The following is a 12,220-nucleotide window of genomic DNA, read 5'->3' as shown; positions in this document are numbered from 1 at the left end:
TTTGGAAAGTCTATAGATGAGAGGATGTGGTTGTACTGACAGGCCTCGGTCTCTGTGGTCAAACAGCCCACGGACAGGACGCTGTGGCTGGATAGCCCAGGACAGGACGCTGTGGTTGGATAGCCCACGGACAGGACGCTGTGGCTGGATAGCCCACGGACAGGACGCTGTGGCTGGATAGCCCACGGACAGGACGCTGTGGCTGGATAGCCCTAACACAGGGCACAAGTCAGGAAGACCTCGGACAGCTCACACATCAGAAAGCCCTCGGACAGGGCACACAGCAGGAAGCCCTCGGACAGGACACACAGCAGGAACCCCTCAAACGGCACACAGCTGGAAGCCCTATGGAAGCGCACAAGAAGACATAGTCACGCATGCTGGGTCAGTACCAGAAGACCATGAAGAGTAGGCCAAGTCAAGAACCAAAGAGCAAAGTCGGAACAGGCTAGGTCATAACATGTTAGATGCGAACAGGACCTATGAACCAAATGCAGAGTAAGAGCAGAGCTGCATAGACAGAAAGGCACAACAGGTATATAAGGACAGGGCTATACCCAGGTAATCAGGTTCAGCTGTCATAGTACTTAGTCCAAGGATCTACACTCAGAAGGGTGGCCTCTAGAGGTTGCAAGGGATAAAACACCTGATATAATACAGAGTCCCAACGTGAAGGGTGGAATCATGACAGGCATAAAATACATCAACTGATTCTGTGATTTGAATGTGCATATGCGCATGTGTGGCTCTACAAATTAAGCCTTTACAAGAATCTGACTTCTCTTTAGTGACCTGATTTGTCAGACAATTCTGACAAATCAGAATATGACATATTAGAACACACAGAATGTGCAGGCCTCTGTAGTACAACAAGACTAGTTGTTTCAATAGAAACCTCCCCAGCCAGCCAATTCAGAGCTGTGGCACATTAGTGAGACCAGTCGCATAATAGTAATCCAAGTGAAGTGGCCTAGAGGTTACCTCTCTCCCAGACCTGGTCATCCTAGCACAGAAAGTGCTACTGCATTTGGGGGGGGGGTATCTAATGTAAAAAAAAAAAAGCAGTTAAGAAAATTGAATATATTGAACACTTACAATTATTAAGGTTGAATATTTTGTTTCCCTTGACTAATAGTTGTCTTTACATGTGAGATTAGCAGCAGTAAATTAATAAAAAAAATGAACAATAGACACATTTTGTTTTTTGTTCATCCCTGTTTTTTTTATAATTCAAATCTAATCTATTTTTTTGTAGCTGTCTGTGGGTATATTTATTAATCTATGAATGCATTAATCTGTGAACATCTGTTAATCTATTCTTGTAATGACACCAAATCTGCATAATTCCTCTGTTTCTACTGAACAGCAGAAAATATTTAAAACATTAAATAAAATAAATCTTTTCCTTGCAAGAGGCTTTTAATATGGACATTACTATAGTTTTTTTTTAAAAGGGAGAGGGAGTCGTCCATTTTACTTTAAAATGAAAAATAGTTAACACATTGCATAGATCTTAAAAGGAAATTACATCTGAGCATAACAAAACTACCTTAAAGTGTTTTTTTTTTCTAGTACATTTTAAATTATTCTGTGTTAAATTTGGATTAGCTAACACAATGTGCCATTGGAACACAGGAGCGAAGGTTGCTGATAAAGGGCCTCTGTACATCTATGAAGATATTCTGTTAAAATTAACCATTTCTAGCTATAATAGTTATTTACAACATTAGAAATGTCTACCCTGTAGTTCTCAAAGCCCTTGGTGAAGACTATAATCCAAGTAAGAACTTGAAATGTTTCCTATACCTCTAATATCCGAGATTAAGTACATTGTCTCAAATTGTTTTATACAGTTATTCTAATGCAATTGTAAAGTGAGATAAGGTGAGAAGTATGCGGCAAGATTATGGATCTCACATATAGCACGGGTTTTCTTCAGGCATCACATATTCATAGTAATATTGAAATTATTGCTCATATTTTATCACCAGTTATGTTGTCACTCAAAGTAAGTTTGCAGAACTGTTTTTTGGAAGATTGTTATAGGGCAAATAAACTATTAAATCAGGATTTTTTTAAAGTTTTAGTCTTGACCAGCACTATGTTATAAAATTCCAGTGGCTGCATTATGACAGAGGACTGGTATCATAGGACACCATCACCTGGGCAATACGATTATGGGATTATGTGCTTTCCTTTAATGACATTTTTGTTTACTAGTGGGGTAACTCAAGGATCAGTATTGGGACCCATACTTTTTAATATTTTTATTATCAATATTATAAAGGGAACTCATTGTATGTATTTTTGCAGATGATACATAGGTCTGCAACAGGGTAGACACCCATGGTGGAACAAGCCAAATAACCATTTTTATGGCTGTACCCCACAATGCATAGTGACAGACTGGTAAGAACAGGCAAGAGACTAAATGCAAGGCTGGTATATAAGAATAAACTATATTGAAGAATGCTGGCTGATCAGAAAGCTGGACTGGTTAATACAGCAGAACAAGGTACAACCATGATACAGGCTGTCAGTAGAACCAGTTGGAAAGCCTAGCTGGACTGACGTGGCACTGGAGACCCACAAGCAGGGCACACGGCAGGAAGCCCTCTGGCAGGATACATGGCAGGAACAGGCCCCTCTGACTAGGAAAGGGGATTGGCACCTGTGACAGAATGACCTGCCATACAGGGCCCCAAGGCACTCAGAGATGGCTCCAGCCTGGCTGCCAAACAGGCAGGAACTCCATTGTTTAATTAATCCCATCAATAGGATTGCTGATTTGGGATTAAAGGTTGGGCTGTATGCATGTATCTGTTAATTTATGTTAATGAAGTTCTGTGGCTATATGAGTCTATGTTTACTACAATAAACTGTTCATTCCTGCTGTACTCAGTTCAAGGTAGTTGTGTCTACTTATTGGGTACACATAGCTGGGTTCCAAGGTGCGCATGCTGGCTGGTGCTGGAAGTGATTCCGGGGACACGAGGAGGATACATGTGGGTGATCTCTGGGAGTTAATACAGCTCTCTTGGTGAACCCGTTACAGCACCTCAGACTTGGATAGGGACCTCAAAGCACGCTGGATAGGGATCTTCAGAATACGCATGGATAGCCCACTGATGGGGTGCTGGACACACTGAGAGGGCTCTCTGTAGCAGAACTGGTGGAGGACTGGAAGTGCACTGGCAGGGCACTAGGCAGGAGAGCACACTGGCAGGGCAAAATAATCATAGGAATCACTTCCATTGTTGTTCCCAGACAAAAACATGAAAGGTTGAAGTAAAGCAAGTTTAGTGGATATGGTCGTGAAGTTTTTCATGTAACAAAGGTTAAATGTAATTTGGGCTCTTTAAACACAAATATTATAGTACATTATAACAGAGTAAAACAATATAGGCCATGGGGAATAGAATTAGGTAGTTTATATGTAAAATGAAACATAGAATTTAACAGCAGAAAAAATACATTAAGCCTATCTAGTCTGCCCATTTTTTCCTGTTATAAAAACCACAATCGGTCCTTAGTCTCATCATAGATTCAGGATAGCTCAGTGCCCATGTTTACATTCCCTTACTGTTTTTTCATATTCTGCTAGGGGCTGTTTCACTTATCTACCACCTTTCTCAGTAAAACTTTGTTATATTACATCCTCTAAACCTCTACTTTTAGGGTATGGTTCCTTGTTCTAACCTTTCTCCTCCTTTGAAATACCCCCCCCACACACACACACCTACACTTCACATAAGTGTAAGATTTATAGATGCTATATTGAATTTGTGTTTAATTGTGTTTCTTCATTGATTTATCATTTATTATTCCAAAGGCTGGCTAATAAAAAATGGCAGAATGCTGTTATATGTAAAAAAAAATCACTCTAATAACCGCTATGGATAAAAAAGGAGTCTGAAACAGGTAGCATTTACAGTAAGCATCTATACCACTGACTAGAATTGAGATCTCGTAATTTAACTTAAATTATCCTCATTGCAAAAATAAGAGAGCTTTAACACACCAAGTGACGGGGCACCCCCGGTGCTAGTTGCCTGAAATGCCTGAGGCACAAGGACATATAAGACTTTAATTGGCCTATAATGTTCTATACCGAAATGCCCTACAGTAACCCAATCGTACATCATACTAGACTGTGATTTATTTCACTGGCTCATGAGAAAAGAGTGGGGGGTTGGAAGGCATAAAAGACAGCGGGGCTAATTCATCTATTTCAATTTAAATGTTGAAATCTTGACTATGTGGCTTATTTTGACAGTCATAATGAGGACAGTATTATATGTAGGCAGGTTGTGTTTTGTTATATAGCAACATGGAAGTCTGGAACACTTTAGCAGCAATGAGTTCACAATGCATCGTATTGGAAATACAAGCTAATGGTACATGACAAATGATGCATTGTGCTGTAAGGACTGACTGCAAGCCTGATCTTGTTACCTCATATCTTTGTATACTATAATGAACATCATCATCAGTTTTCTTGTTTGGTGTTATAAAAATACCAATAGTACAATTTTTGCTTTCTGTGCACATAAATAAAAAAAACACGTAAAAGTAACCTTAATAGATATTGTCTGTAATTATGGACAATAGGTTGATGTCATAATTTCTTAATGCATTTCTCTAGTTAATTTTTATTCATATATATATATATATTTCAGATAAGAAGACAAGGTGGGATTCAGTTATTGGTTGATCTGCTGGATCATCGGATGACAGAAGTTCATCGCAGTGCTTGTGGAGCTTTGAGGAACTTAGTTTATGGCAAAGCAAACGACGATAACAAAATTGCCCTAAAAAACTGTGGCGGTATCCCAGCTTTAGTACGACTACTTCGCAAGACCACAGATCTGGAAATCAGAGAACTTGTAACAGGTTTGTTTTTTTTATCTTCTGCTGTGATGTATTTTCCTGTTTTATAAAATTTCAGACAAAAATATTGATTTCCTTGTAATTTTAAAATTTGTAATTGTAAAAAAAAAAATCAGAAATGGCTTGTTCCATCAGGAATGTCTAAGACCCTGTTTAAGACCTTTGTATTATCTGCAAAAATACATACCTTACCATATGTAACATCACTAAGAAAAATATGAAAAAGTATAGGCCCCAAATACAGATGGTAGTCCACTAGTAAGACCTTCTTCTAAATATACACCATTAACTACAACCTTATGTCTCTTATCACTTACCCATGGCCCTATCCATTACTGTAGTCTCTAATATAGAATTATTACAAAACTATATATGTAACCCTCCAACAAAGAAAAAAAGAAAAACCGGGAAACAGTATGGCCAAACTAGGTAATATGCAGTGAGTGGATAATGGATCATAATAACACATACATATGGTTAAACCTATGGTAGGGACCATGTGTCAGCAATGATACTGCAATGTACAGTAACGTATGATGTCATAAGGACCAATTATCCTTTTTGTTTATCAGAGGCAGCAGTGAAAGCCATTTGTGCAACGTGAGTAGTAGTTATTAAATGCTACACATGCAAATTGAAATTACGTTTCCCTGATTTGTAAGTTTTGCCAATTCAAGCAATCGGTTGGTAGCTGCCAATATTTGAGACATCATTTAATGGCTTGTACACAGGAATTTTATTTTGGAGAGAGATAGTGTAAATATTTGCCATCTGTTGCCATCCTAACCAGTCATTACATCTTGGTTTCTAATAGCTTAGGTGCTGTGCCAATTAGAATAAAAGCTCACCAGGCCACTTCTTTTTCGAGTATCTAATAATATAACAACCAATTAAATAAACTGTGCTGGACTGACATAACGATTGTGCACTTACACCTCTAACCATAAGTCATTAACAAATATCCTTCTTTATATACTACACAACCAGTGCTACGAATCCAATAATACAAAGATATTATGTATTTACAGAATATAACAGAAACCTTAAACAGTCTTTTAAGTTACTGTAAGTTACTTTAAGTTACTGTAGGTGTATATTTTTAATGAACATAATTAAACGCATGATTTTTTAAGAATATATTTTTTGAATATAATTAAACGCATGATTTTTTAAGAATATATTTTTTGAATATATGTACAACTCTGTTATACAAACAGGCAATAAAGTGTGCTTGGTGTAATCTAATAAACGCAAATCAAAAATACGCAACCGTATGGTATACGATGAACACTCAATACACATGACAGGCTTAGCATGAATGCATACAGAGGAGTGAAGTATTGTGGCAAAAAATTTACCTATTCCTACTTATTATATTGCACTCGCAAAACTGAAGAATAATCAAGGCTCTTTAATGGTTAAACACTGCTTCCAATACAATTGATGTCTTGCATATGTTTAAATATCCTTTTCTGCAGTCATGAATAAAGCAGAGTGCAGCAGTTTTTAATGTTGGTTTAATCAAATACCTTCTAATCAGCACAGGGAAGTAGACTCCATTCCTTTATTTCTTCATTACCACAATGCAAGTTGACCACTGATTTAAGCTGTTGGCAAGTTTTACTGTAGGCAATAATGTCATACCTAGCACTGTATTAAGAGAATATTAGCTGGCACAGAAGGAGTTATATATGTTTTTGATGTACCATAGGATTACGCCATGCTCCATCCAACACAAATAACCCCTACCTTTTTTTCACCTGTTGCTTTTATTGTGTAGACCATACTGGTTTGTTGATTCTAGAATTACACCTCCAGCTCTGTGATGATATAGATGATGAGGCATAAAGAAACCAAGCTGAGGTTGATTTCCTCAGTGGAAAGTTTACTCTTAGGCTATTTATTGCATGTATTTACTTGAAAGACTGCTCCACTGAAGTCTTGGCCTTTGGAGTATTGTGTAGAACTACTAATATTTTGTATTTTTACCATTATTTTCAGGCCTTTTTTTTCATTACGCACACTCTATGTTTTTTATTTTTACTTTTTACTTTATTAGGTATTTAATTTTTAATTTGCATTTCTTCTTATTTTGAAATAAATGTACAAGACCGTTTGACTATGATAGAATACTCAATAAGCATAGATTGTAAACAAGTAGGTGTGTGGTTTGTGTTATTGTGAGTATCGGAGTAAGCGTGCAGGTTTTGTCACCATACATATGCATACGAATGTCTTTGAACATTAGTGTGATAGAGTAGGTGCCCATCATCTAAAAAACTGTTCTTGCTTTTTACTTTTTCTTTCCGTACCATTTCTCTCTCTTTCTCCCTCTATAAAAAACTCTCCTTCTCCCTCTTGTCCTCCTCAAGCACTATTAAGCTAATCAGTTAAAATGCATACCACTGTCCCAAATATAAGTGAAGGACAATTCTAACAGTGTAGAGTGTAATGTGAATTTTACTTTATACAAAACTGTGTCTATGTGTATCTGTACAGTATGAATGGCATACTGTACATGTCATGTACTCTGCCAACTTTATTAAGGAGTCAAAGGGACTCCCTTAATTCTGTTTCTGGTTCATTTAGCTATATAAACCAAAAAGAACAAATCTTTAAAGTACTACATATTTTCTGTTTCTTCTCTTACCAGGCATTGATCGATTAGATTCTACCTTGACATACAGTAAAATCTAAATAAGTTGATTTGATTTTTTCAGTAAGATTATACCTTGCATGCTAAACGGCCATTTGGCTTTTGTTGAAAGGTTCTCCATTACTTGGATAAAAGCTTGAATAGCCTGGGTCTTTTCTGCTAGCAGCAATTTAATTCATAGCTTTTGTTTAGTATGTGTCATCGTCAGTGTGTCTTTTAAGTTACTGTAGGTGTATATTTTTAATGAACATAATTAAACGCATGATTTTTTCATAGAAGAACTGCAAATTAAATCAAATTGTAAGCTATGGTGAGTCAGGCTCACCATGCTTTCTTTGTATAATTGCCATTTTTATGTGTAAGGTCCATTTACCAAATTGTTGGTACTATATGAGTAAAAGATAATTCTGATGTGAATACAATAGCATATAAGATAAAACCGAGTCAAATATAAGCACTTTTAAAATAAATGGTCAAGATTAAATAAAAATGTAAACATGCTGTCTTTACTTCTTACGCCCTTAGCCTTGTATCCTACAAGGCTCTCCCCTCACCCAATAACATCACAAATTGTGGGTAAGGGTGTTGGCCACAGCTTTATTAACACAACATAAACTAGTTCATAACAACCATGAACAACCTGCCAGCTGCTGGGTTCACCAACACACATTACATACACTGAACATTACCAAGAGCTCTTGTTCTAGGTACCATCAGCCTCCACAGGACTTGTCTCCCCAAGCCTTCTTGAAGACACTTGATCTTCCAAGGGGCAGGTCATGAAAAAACACCCACAACAAGCATCAACCACTCACATACCAGTCATTATCAATCAGGGAGGGGGTGGCTATCTGTCTGCTGTTCCTTTAACCCAATCTCCCCATTTGAGCAGACTAGATGGGCCGAATGGTTCTTATCTGCTGTCACTTTCTATATAGTTGCAACATTATTGCTTTTGTGTCTCCTGGCTAATTGAGGCTTGAATCTGGCAAGGTCCAGAAATCATGTCCCTCTTAATGACTAGTCTGGGGAGCCCTTTTCCAGTTTTAATAAAGTCTAGTTTTAGTAGTTTTTCACATACCACACAGTATTACCAAATCACAAAATATATATGCAAAACATAGGGTTAGTGTGACATGTTGTATTCCTTGTTCAGTGTAGTTCATATAAAGTATATAATAGCAATCCATATTTCACATTTAACACAGTTAAAAATATTATGCATAACTACACCTTAAAAGAAAACCTACATGTACTTCTGTATTCTTATATCAGTAAAGCAGTGGCTAAGGTCTAGAAATATATCTCAATATTCACTTTCATATTGTGATGGGAAGGGAGAAATGTAATTTTGTGGAGATTTCACTGCATTATAACTGTCTCTTCCAAAGGAGGTAGCAGAGGCACTATAAAACACTAATCTGCAACCACCAGACAAGCCTGGAGACTTCTTGTTTCCACAGAAATCTTGTAGCGCTACCACCAACGCAAGGGGTTATGGGTAAGCATGTGCAAATTAGACTATCAATTATCACTTTTTCCCCAATATCCACTTCATACATGGACCCTTTGAGCAAATGTACTTGACAGTCTTTAAACAGAGCTCAGGACAGAGGTGCAAAAGCCAGATCACCACACATGGACAGCTGTTTTGTCCTTAATGGGACTCTTCAGCATGAGGATGGATACTAGCTTAATACTTGAGGCTTAGAGAAATACCTGAACACACATACAATATACATTGTGTCTTTCTATTACAGTGTATATAATCTATTATGGTAATAATTTATAATCTATTTGTAATTGAATTATTATGGCCTGGTTCATTTGTAACAATTACATCCGATTATTATTTCTCACTATTCCTCCACTTTAATAGATTTTTTTAAAATGCAAAATTATACTTTAATCAATTAAATATGAATTATTCCTACTTCATTAGCATATTTTTCTGGTGAGTGTAAAATAAGCTAAATTTTGTAATAATTTACGTGTTTTTAAATACACGGAATTTTATTCACATTTACACATTTGCAAAATGCTTAAACTTTTCTCAAACAGAAGCACATAATACGATAATAATAAACACCTGGAACATGCCTGGTAATCAATAATAACAGGTGTCATTAACCGCAGGTATCATTAGTGTCAGGGGCTGAATTCTGAGTGCTTTAAAAACTCCAGAGAACTTCACTCATATTGAACCCTATATGTGCCTACCCTGTGCAATATTGTGTACTTAGACCTTTAATCTGCAATCTATATTGTATGTACAACCATATCTATTATACACATTTTAAGTAAATTAATCAGTTTAAGTTTCCTTTACTATTTGGTGTGGGGCTTGTGAGATAATAATGAGGGGGAATTTCATTTTTTCTATAATATTTTTACTGGTACATTTTAATAGGATACACAGTTGACAGTTGAATTTATGTATTGCTTAATTTGTCCTGGATGTTACCCTCCCCTGCGCCTCACTAGCCTTCCTTACTCGGGGGATCAATTCTTGTTCTTTTTTATAATATGGGGGGGGGGGTCAGTCTGTCTGCCAGGGCCTTCCCTGTGCCCTGCGTGCTGCTGTGGCTCAATTTCCTTCCATATTTTGAGTGATCCATTCTTTAAATATTTTTCTAATTTTGGGGGGAAATTCAGTGTCCACCCAGTGCTCTGTTGCTACTGCCATATTAGTTTCCTTACTCTATGGGATCCATTCATCAAAATTGTGCATTTTTTTGAGAAATTCAGTCCCATAGCATGCTGCTGGATGTGTGTATCCCTTGGTGCAGTGCTGGTGGTACCCTCGGCGATATCGAGTCTGGATCTTTTTCTAAACCTTGCTGCTGTAGGTGAAAGGTGAGTCCAGAAGGTGTCAGGGGACCTCCCCCAAAAAAGCACCCCCGAATTTAGCTCAAACCAAAAGGTCTGGAAAACGAAATTCGTTGCCTGAAAACAAACACAACAAAACAAAACACAAATTTTGTCTAAATGGATTTTGCCTGCCGTGCACAAGTCTACTATATACGCCAGTACTTCTGCTGAGGTAAAATGAATTCAACCCCTCAAAAGTTAAAACAAAGAATATTTGTATTTGTTATGAGCTACAATACATTTATATTGCTATTCTATTGCTAATTTTTAGCAGGTATATAGAAGAATAGCAAAGAGGATAAATTGTTGACTACAAAAGAGTACATTTATTAATATTTTAAAATGTATTTATTTTTCAAGAATAGTTTTATAGTGTGTACATCATATTGAGAAAAAAGTTCATGGCTTGTGGCAATAGTCACCACTTATTTTCTGCATTGATTGAATCACAGTATCCCCACTAGTCATTTTCCACTGATAAGACGTTGATTATCACACATACAGGAAGGATCATGGGGGTGAGGTTGAGTTAGATAGGGAAATGACAACATTGCTGGACACTTGAAATATTATGGAGCTGCTTCTTTAGAAGAGCTTCCTCAAGAGCGGGTTTCACCACATGCACATGGTGAGAGACAATTTATCTTAAAACTGGATAGTATATCAATATATATATATATATTGAAAAAACTTGGCACGTCAGCCTAAGGAATTTTAGGACCAAAGTAATATCTATCCCAAAACATCACATTAGACAGGGTTAGCTATTCCCTTGTAGTTAGGACAAAGCAAAAAATGTTCTCCGTAATTTATAATCTTAAGTATGTTTGATATATCAGATATATTATATGTGAACCAGTATACCCTGTCTGTAGTGAAGGTAAGCTGTCACACTGGTATAAATGAGAAAGATAATTTGCAAGAAAGAAAAGTGCTGTATTGTCAATTGATTAAAGGTAATGTCGAGGCTATACAGCTGTACAATCTTGCTTTACGTGTAATAATAAGGTCTACTCAGATGTTATAAGGCTGATCCATATGAATGAAATGTTTCTATTTTACTTTACTTATATGGGATTTTATTCGAAAATTCAGTGTATGAACTAGAAAAAAAAAATTGACTTGACTCCAACTAACTGGTTGATGCGTCAAAATGACAGATTGGAATTAATAAACTAACAATGAAGCACACTTTGCCCGACTATGTAATTTGTTTGTACCCTTACACTCAGAAGAGATTTCTAAAGTTTGCTCCCTTTGCAGCATATCTATCTATTAAAAAATAATCCATCACAAGAATGCCTGAAGCACCTGTGGCATTTTTTGCACTAGAAGACACACTGAGCTCACATTGACAATTGCTCATGTCTTATTTGGTAATAATATTGAACTCTTTTTACATAGTAGAGAAAGATAAATACTTGCAGCTCAAAATAATGAACTGTTTGGCGTGAGAAAGGAGAAAGGTCAGTAATAACGGGATGAGTACCATTCATGAACACTTTGTCATTTAACTGCTTTTCAGAGTATTAGTTTGACAGCTGTCTATGGCAGCATTTTTCACAAAGCATTTTCATTACTGGAATGCCTTATTAAAGGTATTTTACCTTACAATCTGGGTTTGGACATTGAATTGTGAAGCTAAATGTGAAAGGGATCATGAGATGAATCTGATTACAAATAGTAATCTAAGCGTAGAAATATAATATCTTTTCTTAATGTTCAGGGGAATTAAGGAATAAAATGTTTTATTTGTTATGGATACTCATCTCATGTTATAGTGCTTGAATTTTCCCATGTTGC

The 12,220-nt window shown here is 36.6% G+C and overlaps 1 protein-coding gene across 3 annotated transcripts in view; it reads left to right on the top strand.

The window, feature by feature from the left end:
* The window catches only part of LOC149283180 (catenin delta-2), a 355,798-nt gene that overhangs the window by 266,941 nt on the left and 76,637 nt on the right, over window positions 1-12,220 (top strand). For all 3 annotated transcript variants that reach the window (XM_089497914.1, XM_089497913.1, XM_089497915.1), the window contains one exon: window positions 4,680-4,893. In XM_089497914.1, the coding sequence (XP_089354040.1) occupies window positions 4,680-4,893 (214 nt within the window). The remainder of the gene's footprint in view (window positions 1-4,679; window positions 4,894-12,220) is intronic.

Source organism: Sceloporus occidentalis, unplaced genomic scaffold (genome assembly GCF_023333645.1).
Source record: "Sceloporus occidentalis isolate IW3139 unplaced genomic scaffold, rSceOcc1.0.p SCAF_110, whole genome shotgun sequence".
In the NCBI taxonomy this organism is placed as follows: Eukaryota; Metazoa; Chordata; class Lepidosauria; order Squamata; family Phrynosomatidae; genus Sceloporus; species Sceloporus occidentalis.
The sequence above is the reverse complement of the archived record's forward strand: the minus strand, read 5'-3'. Positions and strand labels throughout refer to the sequence as shown.